The sequence below is a fragment of the Toxorhynchites rutilus genome, chromosome 3 (genome assembly GCF_029784135.1).
Source record: "Toxorhynchites rutilus septentrionalis strain SRP chromosome 3, ASM2978413v1, whole genome shotgun sequence".
NCBI lineage: Eukaryota > Metazoa > Arthropoda > Insecta > Diptera > Culicidae > Toxorhynchites > Toxorhynchites rutilus.
In genome coordinates this window covers 149,557,656-149,576,287 of record NC_073746.1, presented here as the reverse complement: position 1 = coordinate 149,576,287, position 18,632 = coordinate 149,557,656, and the positions used below count along the sequence as shown (strand labels likewise).

General features: G+C 37.7%; 1 protein-coding gene across 2 annotated transcripts in view; it reads right to left on the bottom strand.

Moving 5' to 3' along the window:
• The window catches only part of LOC129777310 (sodium/potassium-transporting ATPase subunit beta-2-like), a 76,575-nt gene that overhangs the window by 30,195 nt on the left and 27,748 nt on the right, over nucleotides 1-18,632 (bottom strand). The window contains exons 1-2 of one of the 2 annotated variants that reach the window (XM_055783534.1): nucleotides 15,614-15,883; nucleotides 15,192-15,555 (exon numbers count right to left, since the gene is read on the bottom strand). The exons of the other annotated variant lie outside the window; for it this stretch is intronic. Coding sequence (XP_055639509.1) covers nucleotides 15,192-15,339 — 148 coding nt within the window. The 5' untranslated portion in view covers nucleotides 15,340-15,555; nucleotides 15,614-15,883. Of the gene's footprint in view, nucleotides 1-15,191; nucleotides 15,556-15,613; nucleotides 15,884-18,632 lie in introns of those variants that run through there. 2 annotated transcript variants of the gene reach the window in all.

The following is an 18,632-nucleotide window of genomic DNA, read 5'->3' as shown; positions in this document are numbered from 1 at the left end:
CGCATGTTGAAGCCCGCTCTCCGCATAACACCTTCCAGCGCCACGTTGAAGAGCAGACAGGAGATTCCATCGCCTTGTCGAAGTCCCCTGTGAGTCTCAAATGATTCCGACAGCTCACCTGAGATCCGCACACTGCACCGCACACCGTTCATCGTTGCCTGAATCAGTCTTGTCAGCTTTCGGGGAAAGCCGTGTTCGTCCATGATCCTCCATAGCTGTCGTCGGTCGATTGTATCATATGCGGCCTTGAAGTCGACGAAGATGTGGTGTGTAGGGACCTGATACTCGCGGCACTTTTGGAGGATCTGCCGCAGTGTAAAAATCTGGTCCGTCGTCGAGCAACCGGGCATGAATCCGACCTGATAACTTCCCACAAATCTACTTACTATTGGCGATAGGCGGCGGAAGAGGATCTGAGACAAAATTTTGTAGGCACCATTCAGGATTGTGATGGCACGATAGTTCCCACAATCCAACTTGTCGCCTTTTTTATAGATGGGGCAGATTACCCCGTTCTTCCACTCCTCCGGTAGCTGTTCTGTGTCCCAGATCCTGACTATCAACCGGTGCATACACTCTACAAGTTTTCTCGGACCTCCATTGAAGAGCTCCGCTACGAGGCCATCCTTACCAGCTGTTTTGTGGTTCTTGAGCTGATTAATGGCCTCCTTAACTTCACCCATCGTCGGGGGTGATACGTCGTCGTTGTTCATTGCACCGGTGTAGTCCTCCTCAACGCCGTCTAGGTCTCCTGTCTGCGCGCTGTTCAGGTGTTCATCGTAGTGCTGCCTCCACCTTTCGATCACCTCGCGTTCGTTCGTCAAGATGCCTCCTTCCTTGTTTCTGCACATTTCGGCCCGCGGCACAAAGCCTTTGTGCGAGGCGTTTAGTTTCTTGAAGAACTTCCGCGATTCTCGAGAACGATAAATCAGCTCCATCTCCTCACATTCTTTCTCTTCCAGGCGGCGCTTTTTTTCCCGAAAGAGATGTGTTTGCTGCCTTCGTTTCAGTCTGTATCGTTCCACGTTTTGTCGAGTCGCTCGTTGCAGCATGGCTGCGCGTGCTGCATCCTTCTCGTTCAGGAGCGCTCGGCACTCGTCGTCAAACCATTCGTTCCATTGTCCTCGTTGTTCAAACCCGATGACGGTCTCTGCTGTGCTAATTGCTGATTTTAAGGAGTTCCAGCATTCATCGAGGGGAACAGCATCCAGTTCGTCTACCCCCGGTAACGCAGCTTCAAGACGCTGCGAATATGTTGCAGCAACGTTCGGCTCCTGTAGTCGTCGTAGGTGGTACCGTGGTGAGCGCTGGTGTCTTATGTTATTGACGACTGACAGTTTAGAACGCAGTTTGACCATCACCAGGTAGTGGTCTGAATCGATGTTAGCGCCACAATAGGTTCTGACGTCGATGATATCAGAGAAGTGCCGACCGTCGATCAAAACGTGGTCTATTTGTGTTTCTGTTTGCTGTGGTGATCTCCAGGTGTAACGGTATTGGAGGCTGTGCTGGAAGAAGGTGCTACGTATGGCCATGTTCTTGGAGGCAGCGAAGTCGATAAGTCTTAGGCCGTTTTCGTTGGTTCGCTGATGGTCGCTGAACCTACCAATTACCGGTCTGAATTCCTCCTCCTGGCCGACCTGAGCGTTCAAATCACCGATGACGATTTTGATGTCGTGTTTTGGGCAGCGATCGTATTCACGCTCTAGCTGCGCGTAGAATTCTTCTTTATCGTCATCGGTGCTAGCTAGATGGGGGCTGTGGACGTTGATAATGCTGATATTGAAGAAGTGGCCTCTCATCCTCAATCTGCACATTCTTTCATTGATCGGCCACCAACCAATCACCCGTTTTTGCATCTCCCCCATCACGATGAAAGCTGTACCCAGCTCGTGTGTGTTGCCGCAGCTCTGATAGATGGTATATCCACCATGGAACGATCGCACCATCGAACCTTTCCAGCACACCTCCTGCAGCGCTACGATGTTGAAATTGCGGGCTCTCAATATTTCCGAAAGAATTCGGGTACTCGCAAGAAAATTGAGAGACTTGCAGTTCCATGTTCCGAGTTTCCAATCTCTAGTCCGTGTTCTTTGCGTAGGTCTAGTCCGATTGTCCTGTCTCGAATTTCTTTGTGAATTTTCCTGTGCGTTTTATTTTTACGGATGGCTTGCAGGGCCTGCACCAACCCCCTGTCTCGCCGGAGGACCGTCGTGCACAGCTCTTTTTAGAGTCCCCGCTGGCACGAAGACAGTGATCAACCGCCCCTAACATGGGGATCAAACTCTGTTTTGAGCCGAACCTCCATGGTAAACAGACGCTCGGACGCTTGTGAATAGAAACGGGGTTTGAATAGATCATTTTCAGGAATTCTCGGTACTGAATTGAATTTCGGCAAACAGAAGAGAAACATTTTTGTTCGGACGGCAAAGACAACAAAAATTGTAAGAAATAAAAAAATAACTGATGTATAAATCAAATAACTGAAAAAATACATTTCCAGTTTGATCTGTCGCTTCAAAACAGATTACCAAAAAACAGGAAGTGGGTTATATCTATGGTATAACCGCAAGGGTGACGTAGGACTATCGTTGATTTAGAGATCATTTGTTTGAAGTTGAATCTGAATTCATTCTGAATGAATGAATATTTGGGGGACTTCGAAAACGAAAGCGTTACGTTGGAGGGACAAGGTTTTATGCATCCAATATTGGATACGGAAATATTCTACTGATGGGGAAGAATAATCTTCAGAAGCTATCCTGTTAATTGCGATTGATTGAAAAATCACAAAACCAAATGTATTTGGTCACAGTGTTACATGGATAGAAAACATTAAAATAAACTCTTTCACATGAATGTAATTTGAATTCCCAGAAGAACTGGCAGATTATTTTCAGTAAAGATTGGATATTTCCACATTTTCCTCAATACTGGAAGCCCACCAGTGGTTAATGCTAACTCGATAACCATCTGTTAATAGCACTTGATTGAAACATATTTGGTCACAGTGTTACATGGATAGAAAACATTCAAATAAACTCTTTCACATGAATGTATTTTGAAAATTCCCAAAGGAACTGGCAGATTATTTTCCGGATCTTTCTCGATCCAAACGGAAAGAATTCCGTGCGTGTATGTGTGTGTGTGTGTAGCGGCTGCTTCGAGATCTTCCCGGGGATCCGTTTGTGGCATCACTCTCCTCCTGATGGATTCCCTTCTGGCCTAAGGTGCACAAACAGGCTCTTGGTGACACCGTTCATTCGCGCTTTCATGATAAACGAAGAGCTTCACCACAACAGCGACAACATGCTCCAATCGCTGTTCAATTAGAACTGAGTGGATTTCCGAGCGCCGCTCGCTTATATACCGATTGGTGATTTCAATAGCCTGTTTTGAAAGCAATTTTAAGACTATTGAAACAAGTTTTTGGATCAGAAAGTAACAAGTATAGAACGCGTAGACATTTTATCTTTCGAATGAAGTGATTATCATACCATTTCGTTCAGTTGTTGAGGAGCTATTAACGCTCAAAATCTCGGTCTCCAGCGTAACGCTTTCGTTTTCGAAACTTTGATTTTACACCCCGGTATAGAAATGAAAGACGTAGTCCTACGTCAAAAAACCGTTCCGAAAACTAACTAAATCACATATCTCGCTCAACATTGACATTGAGAGCACTGACAGTAGTAACAACTTAAAAAAGAGAAAAATATTCTGCGGGAAGATTTAAAATTACACATACCCGGTATATATTTGACAGAATGTAAGTTTTAGGGACAACAGATCTAATGAAATCTCATACCGCTCACAAGACGGTGATGATCCATTAAACGTTAGCAATGAATTTATCTGGGCTGTGGGCTGTGTGAAATTTCACCTTTGATTCGGACTAATATGTTTGCCCTTATCGGGAGTGTAAAACATGGACTTATTGAATTGCTAAAACAAAGTTTTATTTTGACAACCCAAGCTTTGCTGCTGTTACTAGTTGAAACATCAGTGATTAAACTAGATCACACGAAACTCTCACAAGCGAACGAGGTCGTCAGCATTGTGGCGTTGCTAACAGCTCACTCTAGGAAATTCCATTCTTAGCGCCAATTGTCAACCGTTTCAAATGTAATAGAACGCGATTTGATATTAGAGCGATACTGATTCCGATTAAATTGTAGTTCACCGTCGTCGGTTCAGCACAACATGTATTACAATTCACCCCCCTCGCGTATGTGTGCCGTCCGATACGTAATGCCCAGTCGGAGGATGAAACCGACAGTGATTTGCTGCGGACATGGCCATAAAGCTGATCGCTCAATGCTCGATCGGTAGTTAATTTATGCCACATTGAGGCGAGTCAGTTCAATTGTACGTCCTTTGGCAAGGTCTGCCGCCCCGCACTGGGTTTTACAACCAGTAGACGACGCATGGTCTCACAGCAATGTTAATGTTAATTGAATTCCGTATTTTTCTCGTCGCAGGTATTTCCGTCGCTCAATGAGGTAAGGTATTTTCATGCGCCGGAAGAGTGTATGTATACAATCGATAATTTTTTCGATGACAATGACCAAATCAGCCACACCCGAAGCATCAAACACGACACAAACATGAAGCATTACAGACTGACCGTTTTATTTTTTCCTGTTTTTGTTTTTCTCCCAGTGATATGTTGTCGAGAAGCTGATGTATTAGTGAAAGAAACCCTCTTAAACCTACCGGCGATAATTGGACGCACTGCGAGGGAGAATTTCCCATAAATAATGGTTTACTTTCGTAGCAAATGATCTGTAGAGCTGGACGATGGAGGCTCGAATGGGATAAATGTGTTCGTGACAAAAAGAAGAAAAGAAAAAAGTCTTTGTGTGGTTCGAAGAGAAGGCTAATGCATGTGCTAAAAATCGGAGTGATTTCTGTTTCGCACTTCTTTTCTGACCGAAATAGAATTCATCATAAATAGATAATGACTGCCGAACACTAAGAAAAAACAGAGTTTTTCAGGGGTCAAATGGAGTATTTTTCGTTCTTCGACATAGACATTCCTATGGCTATGGTATGGACACTTTTTTAATCTGGATATGTGAATTTGATAAGATATTCGATTATCCAAATATTCATCCTTTGTTGTTCGATAAGACATTTTTTTTTAAATATTCTACACTGTATTGGGTTGGGGAATAAGCTCATAGCGTTCATATTTTTTTTTATTTCACAACGATTTGTTTGCTGTTTGACAATGGGTAAGTATTCATTTAATAGAACTCTTTCTGCTCTACACAACTATGTTAATTGTATTTTGAGTTATTTACTTTTTCTTATTAGTTTTGAGCCTTAGAAATGGAATATCCAGGAGGCAAAAATCATCATTTTCCACACCTGCTCTTCTTTGCTTTCCATCGAGGTAAAAAAGCTGCCGAAGCAGCACGGGACATTTGCGACGTGTATGGAGAAGGTCTACAGCACGGAAATGGTTTGCAAAGTTCAAAAATGGCGACTTGACGTCGATGATACGTCCCATCTGAATATAAATCCATATAAATAATATATTGCAGAACGCATGAATACAGATATAACTTCCATCTAAATGTACATGAAGTTAATTGATTCTGTAAACGGAAAAAGTAATAAATTGAAATTATTGAAATATTAAATGTTACTTCAGGCCCGACAAACTTTTCACAAAAAGGAGTTTTAACAGTTCTGACTCCTTTTTTTACATTTATGATTATATTCTTCCAATCATCTGGAGATAAATATTTTCTTCGCATTTGACTCAATAATGACAACGTCTGAACCATTAGACAAATGGCTATGTCACCATACCAAAAATTGCATTACAACAAACTGAACTCTTATTTCTGCAATTTTGACAGGAATGTCAGGTACACGAATTTGAATAATTTTTTTTTTCAAGTTTTTAGCACAAATCTACATGTATCAATTGGGCATGGTGCGATTCCTTGAGACCCACCTTCAGTTACTGATAACATCAGTGGCTTATGTGCGATTCCAAATGAATCTCAAAATGCAGATTTTCATAACATGTATTATGGATTCGAATGAACGTTTGTATTCCGTTTTGGTTGGAAGAAATATGAGTTTTCCCCAGCAATTGGGATTTTTTTGACTCAAGTGTGACTTTTGAAAAGGGCGTATAGATTTTAGTTAGAAAAATCTTTGATAATTTATATCTCAAAAATTATGAGTTGTACCGAAATAGTGTCCTAGAAAGAGTTATAGAGTATTGATGTTTAAACGTGAAAAAAATATACACTTAGAAAGAAAATTAGTATTTTTTTATTCACAAAAAAAAATAATTTGTAATATTTAAAAAAAAAAAATTTCATATAAAATAGAAGTCATGCAGAAAATTTAAAAAATAAGTCCAAGATGGTGAAACTATTTTTGACAAACATCGAATTTTTATTAATTTTAGAAACTTCGAATTTCTGTATGTAACAATCATTTTTAGCAACAAATTATGAATCCTGATGTGATTTAAAACTAAAAAGCTCATTATTTATTTTCTTTCCATCCTCGAGATATTTAAAAAAAATATTTCTAATTCATTGTTTTTTTAGAGCCCCCACACTGCAGACTTCTAATCGGCCAATAGTTTGGTCGGGTTGTCCTGTTAGTGCAGAAAATAACCCAACTGAATCGATGTAATGTGCGCATATGCATATCTCTACCGATCAAGTTGGCCGACCAAACCATCGGTCGCAAAAAAAGTCTGCAGTGTGCGGTGGGTTTTATTGTAAATAGGCCCTTTTAATATGTTTGTCGTGTTATACCGTCATGTTGATGAAATTTTATGAAATTGCTTATAATTTCCAACAACTTTTCGAAAATCATCATTATAGTAAAAATATTGGGTTGGGGAAAAAGTAATCCATTGTTTTCTCGATAGCTGGCTTTAGTGATCAATATCTCACGTAATATCCATCAGACAATTTCAAGTTTTGGCTCGTTGTAAAGGTTACATTTCAAACTAAAAAAATCTTTTGCTGTTTTTGGTTTGTTCCATTCAGTTGTGAGTTACAGGGTGGAGGTCAACAAAGAGGACATTCGGTACATTTTACACTTTTTCTTTTATAAATGCGAAAATGCAAGCCAGTTAAAATTGTGGTGTTTATGGTGCAGATACTGCAACAGTAAAATACTGGCAATTTAATTTATTTATTTTAATTTTTTTCTTTTTTTTAGTGCAATACACTAAATTGAGACCTCTACTGCCAACAAATGGACCGTTTGAAGCTAGCGATTAACCAAAAACGTCCAGAATTGGCAATCAGAAGAGGTTTTGTGTTCCATCAGCACAACGCAAGGCCACACAATTCCGAGAGTTTGATTGGGATGTTTGAATGCATCCATCATATAGTCCGGACCTGGAACCAAGCGATTACCACCCTTTTCTGGCATTGCGTAGAACTTCCCCAGTGATAAGAAATTGGGATCAAGAGCAGACTGTAAAAATCTATTGCTAGAGTTTTTCGCCAATAAGGACCAAGACCTCTATGATAGAGACATTACGAAACTACCTTTAGAATGGCAACAAATTTTACAACGAAACGGTGTATATTTGACCCAAATCGGACAATCCGAAGCATATTAAAAATAGTTTTGAATAATGAACTACTTTTTCCCACCTTATATATGTTTAGGAGTTACGTTGAAAAACATTTATCTTTAACTTTTAACTCAATGCGGTCGCTTGTTTGCTCTAAGCCACCAAACCCTTTTTACCGTTCTGGTCGTTCGTCTGCTCTCAGCCATCACAGCAAGGAATCATGCTAATCTTATACACTAAATTCTTTTTTTTTACGAAACTTATGCGTGCGCGTGGAAAATAAAATCGTTTTGAAAAAATGGCGAGCAAATCGCGAAAAAAATCGTGTAATTTCGGGAGAACCACGTACAAAAAGATTGCCCCGTCACCGGCGCGGGCTCGTCACGATCGCACTCGCAAACGCTCTCGCGTAAAATAAAATCACACAAAAAATCGCGTAAAAAATCCAGTGTACTTTATGCAACGATGTATCAGTTTACACTTTTCCTAAACGAATCTTAATGTCTAGTGAACCTGTTCATAGGATAGTATGGAGCTTCTATGAATTATAGATAACGGTACTCAATATCAATAGAAGATTATTAGCGTGGAAAGATCAGAGGATAGTCACGATGCTGAGTAGATGCGATACATCGGACAAATCAACTATAATAAAAATAATGAAACGAGGCGGCACCGTTTACGCAAACTAAATTTTATTATAAATTACTATATGAATGTGGGAGGAGTACGAAAATTTGTCGAACAACTTGTAGGTGATTTTCGTTTCATAAACACGAAGGTGAATTATAAAATATATTGTTTAATCAAACACATTAAACACATTGTTAAGTTACTCCGACCAGTACGAAACCCATATAAACATTCAATACGACCGCAAAGGGTTAACATATTATTCGTGTCACACAACAGTTTTCAATGTAGAATTGAGATCTCAACAATACAAATAAACCTCGTTGATGTAACCGGACGTTATGGGGACAATTGATGCTCCCGTGGCCGAGTGGTTAGCGTCCCACATTATCATGCCAGGGGTTCGGGTTCGATTCCCGTTCAGGCCGGGGGATTTTTCGTCAAAGGAATTTCTTCCGACTTGCACTGTGATGATGCGTATTCTAGAGCTTGTCACTTCAGAATACAGTCGAGGCGTTTTATCCTGCATAGAAATCTCAACTAGGTACTACTAATAAATATTACGCAAGTAATACCCACGTTGTGAAGGCAAATGTTCCACTGGGAACGTTAGTTCCATCCAAAAAGACAGACAAATACAATTAATTTGAATACGTTATGTCTAGATTGTACCTGATGTCAGGTATCTTGAGGGCACCTCCATGCCAAACCGATATAGTGGTTCTCAGATTTTCGTGAAAAGTGGTAGATCCATAGGATGGGGGGCAATTTTTTTCTCATTTTTTCCAAAAATTACTTTTTTCAAAAAATCATAACTTTTGACCCATTGGACCATTGGATTCAGATATCAGATTGAAGCCAAATAGATGTTCTTTCTATGAAAAATACTGAACTATTTTGAAAATAAGAAATTTCACCTTTGTTTTCGTTATAATTGATTGTACAAGTCGGACTCGATTATATACAGTTTGGAAAAAAACAATTTTTTTATTTTTCAAATATGACTTATTTCAGGAAGAAATGTAACCTTTCAACGTTAAGGTTAAGTTTAAGTGGCTATTACATGTACAGTGGGGTAAAAGTCGTGAATTTTGAAGATTTTGCCTGAATTTTCACCAGGAATTTGATATTGCAGCCAAATTTAGAAAGATAGAAGTTGGGTATCAAAGAACAAATTGTAGAGCGGTCAAAGAGCTTCAATTTAATTGATAGAAACGGTGCACAATGGTCCAGGAGATGCATTTAAGTGGAAATTATCATTTGAAGCTTGACAGTTATTTTCTAGACAAAAACTGTCTTAGACGAAGTTGTCACTAATGATAGAGCGCTAGTTTCTATGTTGTCAAGATAGGGTGACCAACATTGTCGATGAAATAAAAAATGTAACTTTCTTATCTTTTCAGATAGAGGTAAACATAGTTCGACAATGTTGTAAATAGCTCTAATCGTTTGAGACATCTTTGTAAAACAAAGTTTTTCTCTATCTCTTGAAATAACCGATATAGCGCCTTTTTTCTCAGTTGCATTAGGGTGACCATGAAAAACGTGTTTTTCTGCTTTAACTTTTATATTTAAAAAAAAACTATCTTCGTACGACTTTTAGAGCTTATCGATACCAACATTTCGCGATGCAGAACTGATCTATATCTTAAGCCTACTCTAAGTTATTGATAGTTTTTTACCCAAAAACTCATGATTTCAATTTTAATTTACTCAAACACGAAAAATAACATAGTTTTGAAAATCACCCCAGAAAGAATGACAAACAATTGAAGAGAGCGTATTTTTTGGGAAGAAATATCAATAACTTTGATTTAAGTTGATATATCGACAAGTTCTGCATCGAAAAATGTTTGTATTAGTGAGCTCTAAAAGTCTATCGAAGACAGTTTGCATGTATAATTTGAAATATAAAAGTCAGAGCGAAAAAAAAGTTTTTTTCATAGTGACCCTAACGTAACCTAGAAAAAAGGCGCTAAATCGATTATTTTAAGAGATAGAGAAAAACTTTGTTCTACAAAGATATCTCAAATAACTGGAACTACAACATTGTTGAACTATGTTTACCTCTATCTCTGAAGATGAGAAATTTTTTATTTCATCGACAATTTTGGTCACCTTATTTTAGATAACACAAAAATGAGCTCACTATCATATGTACTAACTTTGTCTAAGACGGTTTTTGTGTAGAGAATAAGCTCTAAATGATAATTTCCACTTAAATCCATCTCCTGGACCATTGTGCAATGTAGTTTGAAATAAATTTTTAGGATAAAATCAATAATAACACATTAAAAATTATTAACTTTTAAGTTTTTTACTTCCAAAATGTTATTGAAATCCACTAATTTAGTTGTTTCACTACCATATCCTGTACTAAATTTTCTCATCTTTCAAATGAAGGCATCAGAATCGCCTTCCGTAGCGTACTTATGAATGTAGAGCCAGTTTGAGGCAACAGAGTCCGAAACAAAACAAAAAAGTTCTATAACTCTGTCATTGTTGAAATTCGAACATATGCATAGGAGGATTTTTTTCATCAATTATGATCGTCTATCACCTCCTGATGGAATCTGGATAATTTTTTTTTCATGTGAGAAAGTAGTTCTCTGACTTTAAGGGGATGAATCAAAAATCAAATTCCTCTTTTATTTTCAAAAAAACAAAAAATGATGCAAAAAAAAACAAATAAAAAAATTTTTTTTGACGCTATTATATACAGGATCCGATTACATACAGTGAAAAGAAATCAAAATCTGTATATAATCGAGTCCGCGCTGTATTTGTTTTTTGTGGTTTCCATGGTCTTGGGGTCAAGGGCGCTTATTTTTTTATATTTTTTTCGTAAGAGCTGAGGTTTTTTTACATAACATATCCAAAAAATCAGAGATGTGTTTTTATTCGTTATGAAGTTATGATTTTTCAAGATTTACCGATGGTCTAAAAATTAAATTTTTCTAAAATGCCTTTATTAAAAATTTGCGTATCATGCCGTCTATCTCTATTCTGCAGATCAAACCATTTCTCTCTGTATCATGATCCGCGAGTTTTAAAAGATGTAAAAAGACATTGCATCCCATTAACTTAAGTTTCTCAATCACTGACACGGTTAAGAAACGTTTTTCAGATGAACGTTTCTTATCATTTTTCAGAAACGGTTAACAAAACGAGATAATTTTGTTGCAGTCCATTGTGGTATACTGTTATTCACTCTATAAGGAAGATTGTTCGACTGATGAACGATGTTTGAATCTGTGTAATTTTATATACATATACTGAGGTACCTTAAAGATACTTGACTACAGGTAAAATCCAGGCATAACGTAAACAAGTTAATTATTTTTATACCCATAACGTCCGGTTGAATCAACGATGTGTATTTGTGTTGTTGGGATTTCAATTACATTTTGAAAACTGTTCGTGTTTTGATTGTGCAACACAAGTAATATGTTAAAAGTTTGTATTAAGATAAAAACAGATTTTTTTTATATCGCTACGTCTTGTGTTAACCCACATGTCTTTAAATGTTTTTCAACGTAATTCCTAAACATATAGTTTTACCATAATGATGTATTTGGAGAAGTTGTTGAGAATTATAAGCAAATTCATAAAATTTCATGAACATGACGGTATAACAAGACAAATATTTTAAAAGGGCCTATTTACTATAAAAAAGACAATAAACTAGAATTTTTTTTATCATCTCGAGAATGGCTGCATTTAGAAGGAGATTAATGATGAGTTTTTTTGTTTTACATTACATCAGGATTCATAATTTGTGGCTAAAATTGATTGTCAACATACAAAAATTCGAAGCTTCGAAAATTCATAAAAAATCGATGTTCCAAAAAGTTCGTCAAAATAGTTTAACCATCTTGGACTTAATTTTTGAATTTTCTACATGACTTCAATTTTATATGAAAAATATAAAAAAAGTTCTCTGCAATTTTTCAAGTTTGAACATCAATACTCTATAACTCTTTCTAAGACACTATTTGGGTACGAGTCATAGTTTTTGAGATATAAATTATCAAAGATTTCTCTTACTAGAATCGATACACCTTTTTGAAAAGTACCGCTTGAGTAAACAAAATTCTCAATTGCTGTGGAAAACCCATATTTCCTCCAACCCAAACGGAATACAAACTCGAGTTTTTCGAAAAACGTGAACGCTGATTTAACAAACGAACGGAGTTCGCAAGAAAGAATGTGAAGTTTACTGCGTTTTCTATTCGTTCGAAAACAAGAATGAGGGTGAATGTTTGGAAATCGCCATCGTATGTTCAAAAAGTTAACCAACTAATTGTGTGTAGATGATCGAGATGACAAAATACATTAGAGAAGACCATCCGACAAAATCGTGAGAAGATATGCAGATCCAAATGTCTAAAAAATACACACCCAATATTAGTTTGAATTATGGGCCCTATTCCAGAAAACGAGACGAGCAGACGAGCGTTCGTCTCGTTTGTTTTCATATTCCAGAAACCGAGCTCGACTAAAAACAGACGAGTAGCTCGTCTGGCTCGACGACCGTTTGGTCGCGCTCGTCGATGAATCAGTCGAATCGTCTAGTTTGTTTGATGTGTTTGTTCACCTTGTTAATTGAAAGCATCGGTATTCTTCTGCTCCGCCTTTATCTTCAAAAATTGTTTCACGGCTAAACTAGTATTGCATAAGCAATGTATGTTTTCAACTGCAACCATCAAATTCAATTCAGTAATTGCAAGATTTTACAGATTTTCAAATGGACCTCCCCCAAACAACACAACCAAATGTAAACATTGAAATCATATCCAGGGATGCTAGATGACTGTTTTGAATATATGAACACGGCACGAAAAGGGTCTTCACATATTGAACGAAAATGAGTAATTTAAAACAACTACTTTATTGGAAATACGTATATATAGATTTAAAACTTTTCTTGATAAATCGTTGATTAGGTGAACAAACATTGCCCCCAATAAATCCATAATAACAAAACGTCTGAGCGATAAAACCATATGCTCGAGGAAAAATATCAATGAAACCAAAAGATATATGAAACTTATTCCTTTTTGTTATGTTTTTTTTTTTAATATTTTGGCACTGAGAAAAGAGTATCGATTGATCAATTTTAAAACTGTTTGTTGTTTTTCTCAAAACAAAAACATGTCTTCTCATCTGACATCACTGATCATACCGAGATAAACTGACTGAAGTCTCTCCAGTCTACAGTGACTGAAGCAAAGACGAGACGAGGCGAATTGCTCGTCTCGTTTTCTGGAATAGGGCCCTATACTCCTGTCGGAAAAAAGTGTTGAACTCCACGCCGACTGAAACCTAATTTTTTTAAGCCAATTAGCGTTTGGATTTCGGAAAAAAATTATCCGAGAAAACAGTGTTCGCCAATTAGCATCGGGCGCTCTTGGGTCGATATTTAGAAAATCGGTTTTTCCCATTTCAATTTTCCGATGTTTTGTACCTGAAAAAATCGCGAAATCTCACCAAAACAAATTTTATAAACAGTCTGATTCTTCTACGATCTACTTCCATACAAATGCTGACAGGATCAGACCTAGTGGCAGCTAGTGAGGGGCGCTATGTACTACAACTAGTACATGCTACAATCACTGAAATGGAGTGTAACCTCAGTTTTAGACGAAAAATTGTTTTCTAGAACTAGCGCTAGCACCAAGAATCGGTATGGCAAGGTAAATTTTTATGGAATCGTTGTTTGCTGAGTTCTGAAGCTGGGCAGAAAGGTTAAAGTTCGGTTAATACCTAAGTATATGTTGTAACTGATCTTTGTAATATTTCCCTTCAAGTCGCGCTGATTCCTGATGCATAAAACAGTTATTTTTTTTATTTGGATGACAAAATATTGAACACGACCAGTACGTTGGGAACATTTGCTGGAGAACACAATGCTTAGGTAAACAATCAAGTTTCCAATCTATTTGACTTATTTGAATCATTCGCACCGAGTAAGCGAACTAGACGATATCATTGCCACAGCTTCTAGTTATAGTTTTTGTGATCGGCTTTGGTTCGCTGCAAAAGCCTTGAATGAGTTTTGACAAATTTCCAATCATTTATGCAGTTGAGTGATTCAACAACACTGGCTGGCAAGTCAAACTAATTTGCAAATGTTGACGGCTGAATAAAATAATCGCCAAAATGAAGATCAGTAAAAAATGATTAAGACAACCGTCTTCTCGAGCTCAGATAGGTTTCGGCTATTCAGCATGTTGTCATTATTTTTATTATTATTTGACACATGCTGACGGGGCATATTCTGGCGGTAAAAACCGTACCAGACGAAAATGTGCTCAATTTTTAACGGCGCTCGTTTATGCTGATGTGCTCAGGGTACATTATTTATAGCAACGAAACGGGCTGGAAAAAAAATACCAGAAGAGACGGAAGCCGAACGAACGATTCAAACGACGGTTCATCATAGATAGCAATCAGCGAATGTTGCGGATTTTATCAAATTTGGATGACACCAAATTGCTGTGCTGTAAATATCCAATATGTTTCGAATACGGTCGCATCATTGTACTTTTTATAATCTAAGGTTTTTTTAAGAAAATTGTTTGGATTGGAATAATCATTTTGATTATATCCTGGGCATTGAAGGTCAGCTTGCTCTCCAAACGAAGACGTCAGGAGGAATTCTAAAAATATTTGTCATTTTATGTTTTCTCGTCTGCGGGGAAAATTGACGTAATTCCCTCGGAGACAAGCGGTTAATTTTCGAGGTTCGTGGTAAGAACATTGCTTTTCGTGACGTGGGTTGTATACGAAATGAAGTGTTATGAAATATCAGATTAGTATCAGTGTTCACAAATGTACATTTGTAATACAAAGCAATGACTTGAGCATTTGCTCGTTCTAATTAATTTGTAATGCTGTGAAGCCTCTTCAACACTGCAGTAATGTGTTGGCATGTTTCTCGCCTTGCTATATACAACATCTTATAATTAAATGTGCGAATATTAACGCTTACCCCATGACCCTGCGGTACGACCGAGTACGGTTCCCTCTGCTGAATTGTAAAGGAACTGATTGAACGGAATAGGATCGGGCTTGCTCCTCATGAAGAACGTTTCCTGTTCAGCTTGGTTTGGATGGGGCGGAGACTTTGGTTTGGACATCGCGGAACACTACACACACTCTCTCTCGGGGTAATAAACAACACAACCGGAGGCCACAGAACACCTTCGAAGTAACTTTCTCAGCGCTAGACGAACACGGATGGATTGGGGGCTTTCAGATGGCTTCAGTTCTACACACGCTGGATAGAACGCACCGACAGCCTCGAACTACTTTTTATTTTACTTGTCGAATGAGCAACGGGCACTTGAACTTAACTGAAAATGAATTTTATATAATAGCATGCCAAATTTAGATTTTACACACAGAACTCACGATGCACGGCGGCCGCTTGCCGTATAGCACTTTTGTACGTTTATATTCAACCGCGCACGAGAAATATGACAAAATAAAAATACCCAAAAACGTGAATATTTTCAGGAGGTGAGAAGGCGTAAAAATAGACGGCTTTTCTTTATTTACAGCAACCAAAACATAAAGTGAAATGAAATGATAGATTTTTACTCGAAACAGAATTTCCAATTCGCGGAACCGTCGAAACAGGTCTTCGATCGTGAAGAAACTGTATGTATTGTCGATGCTTCGATGATCGTTTGGCTAGTAAGCAGTTTTTTGTTCTTCATAGCAGCAGCGCGACGGATCCACCAACACATCGGAAGCTGTCTAGGGTGACCATGGTTGCTCATCGAAAAATATCAACGAAGCAAACTTTACATGCAGCCCTTCCTTCTTTACCACTATATTTCATCTCACCAAAACCGTTATGTCTGGTAACCCTACATCAACCACGCACACAATCGGGAAGGCTGGTTGTAAAACCAGTTCCTCTCCTCATTCTCGCAAACCACACAGCGCAGGCAATATCGTAGCCCTTCTTCGTATGTATTGCGATATAAACCCTCTTGTATGTTTACAGTTTTCACTGGCGCTATTCACGCTGCTGGCAGACTGTGTGCGTACTACGCATGACGCCAAAGACGAAAGTGGCGTAAATGACGGTAGTTATTAGTCATGATGAATGGCGCTCGGCATGAACCGCAGGTAAAGGTGAAATCATTTGTTCTATGCGATACACAACTACATTAACATAGAGAGTGAATGTTCGTTGGGCGCGTTTTCTCCCAAGTCGTATGAACTACCAATGAATTTTATGGAACTGCGTTCAAGTAGATATGAAACTTTTGAGTTTCCTGAATGCCATAAAAGAAGGTCGTATGGTTTTGTATGAGAGAAATAAGCATTTTCATTATAGGGAAAATGCGGTTAAAATGAACCGGTGCTTAAATTTCGATAATTTAACTAAAAATCAATTGAAACTTCTTGAATTCCTATTACTAGAACATATCAAGCTATTTAAGACACCTTGTTCTACATGAAACTGTGTTGAAACATGTCAATAATAATAAATAAAACGGAAATTTCTCTTACAGTAGCCTATCGGATGTAATTTTGCGCGCATCGTATTTAAGGAATTTCCCGTGATATTTATTTATCTGAGCTGATTTCTTTGAAGAATCATCAGTTTGAACGACTGTTCATAAATTCTAGAAGAGATAAGCAAATATTTTGTTTGATTCTTGATTCTATTGACTTACAATGTTATGTTTTCTAAAGCTGATATACCTTATCACATGTTGCTCTTCAAGGGGTTCCTTTTGTGGCTTTGATCCTGGGATAATATACCACCCCAACCAAAAACCAAACATCAGTAGGGGAAGTGGGGGCATAGTGGTCACCCTAAGGAATATGCCCATTTCCAGCGTCCACATATCGCTTCAATTCCAGTTTTTCGAAGAATATTATTGTTGTTCAAGATACCATTCCTTACTTCAAAATAGTACATTTTTCATCATAAGAAAAAAAAGGTGAAAAATGGACCTATTTTTGCTTGGAGGTAAAGTGGTCACCTGCTTGTTTGGTAGTATAACTATTGACTATTGAAACCGTAGTGATAGTCACCTTATGTTTGAAGAATTTAATGACTTTTAGTCATCCTGTACTTCAGTAGAACTGTCAAAATGTCAAAATATGAAAATTTGCTCCCCATCACCAATTTGGCCCCACTACCCCCATGGGAAGTGTTATGTTTTTCTTTCTACGTTTTTGTACGTAAGAAAAATTTCTGATTAGGCGTCGTGCACAAATTACGTAACGCTAAAAATGCGATTTTTGGACCCCCTCCCCCCTATGTAACAAAAAGTAACGCAAGACAAACTCCACTCCCCCTTATGTTACGTAACGCAAATCTTTACATAAACTCAAAGTCGTTCGTTCAACGTAAAAAAATTAGATATCTGCCCAGGTCGGAACCAAATGTTCTTACGGAAATTATTACATACATTAAATAACAAATGGAATAAGCTTTTGTTTAGCAGCCATGACAAAATCAAGATCTGTATTTTGGTCTGAAAAAATGTTTTTATTTCAGATTTTTCTCATAAAATCTGAATTCAAATCTAAAATTATGCTTAAAAATTGAACTTATAAACCTACTCCAATTTTATAGCATAATTGTAGCTTTAGCATCATTGATTGACATAGAAATTTTTGATTAGACGATGTTGATGGTATCCACGTAATGCCAGAAAACATATACACTGTAGTTAAAATACATTGCTTTATTGAGGTGCAATGGAAATTTATTCAGTTACCAGGGGATGCTTGTTAGCATTGCACAATGATCCAGGAGGCGCATTTAAGTGGAAATTAGCATTTAGCGCTCGACAGTTATTCTCTGGACAAAAACTGTATTCGACAAAGTTGTTACGTATGATAGAGTGCTTATTTTCATGTTATCAAAAATAGGTTGACCAAAATTGTCGATGAAATAAAAAATCTAACTTTCTTTATTGATAGAGGTAAACATAGCTCGACAATGTTGTAACTCCAGTCATGAGAGCAAGCAAACCATTCGTCATGACAATTGTCATGCGTAAATGCGAAAAAATGCGAAACATAGAAACATACGGTATGAGGCATGATGTCGACGCCAACCTCTCTCAGTTTCTATTCTGTTTTCGCATTTTCGCATGACAATTGTCATGACAAATGGTTTGCTTGCATGAGAGACATCTTTGTAGAGCAATGTTTTTTTCTATCTCTTTAAATAACCGATAAAGCGCCTTTTTTCTAAGTTGCGTTAAGATTACCATGAAAAAACTGATTTTTTTGGTCTAACTTTTATAGTTCAAATTCTACAAACAAACTGCCTTCGAAAGACTTTTAGGACTTATCAATTCGAACATTTTTCGTTGCAGAACTTGTCGATATCTCAACTTCACTCAATGTTATTGATATTTCTTCCCAAAAAATACGCTCTCTTCAATTGCTTGCT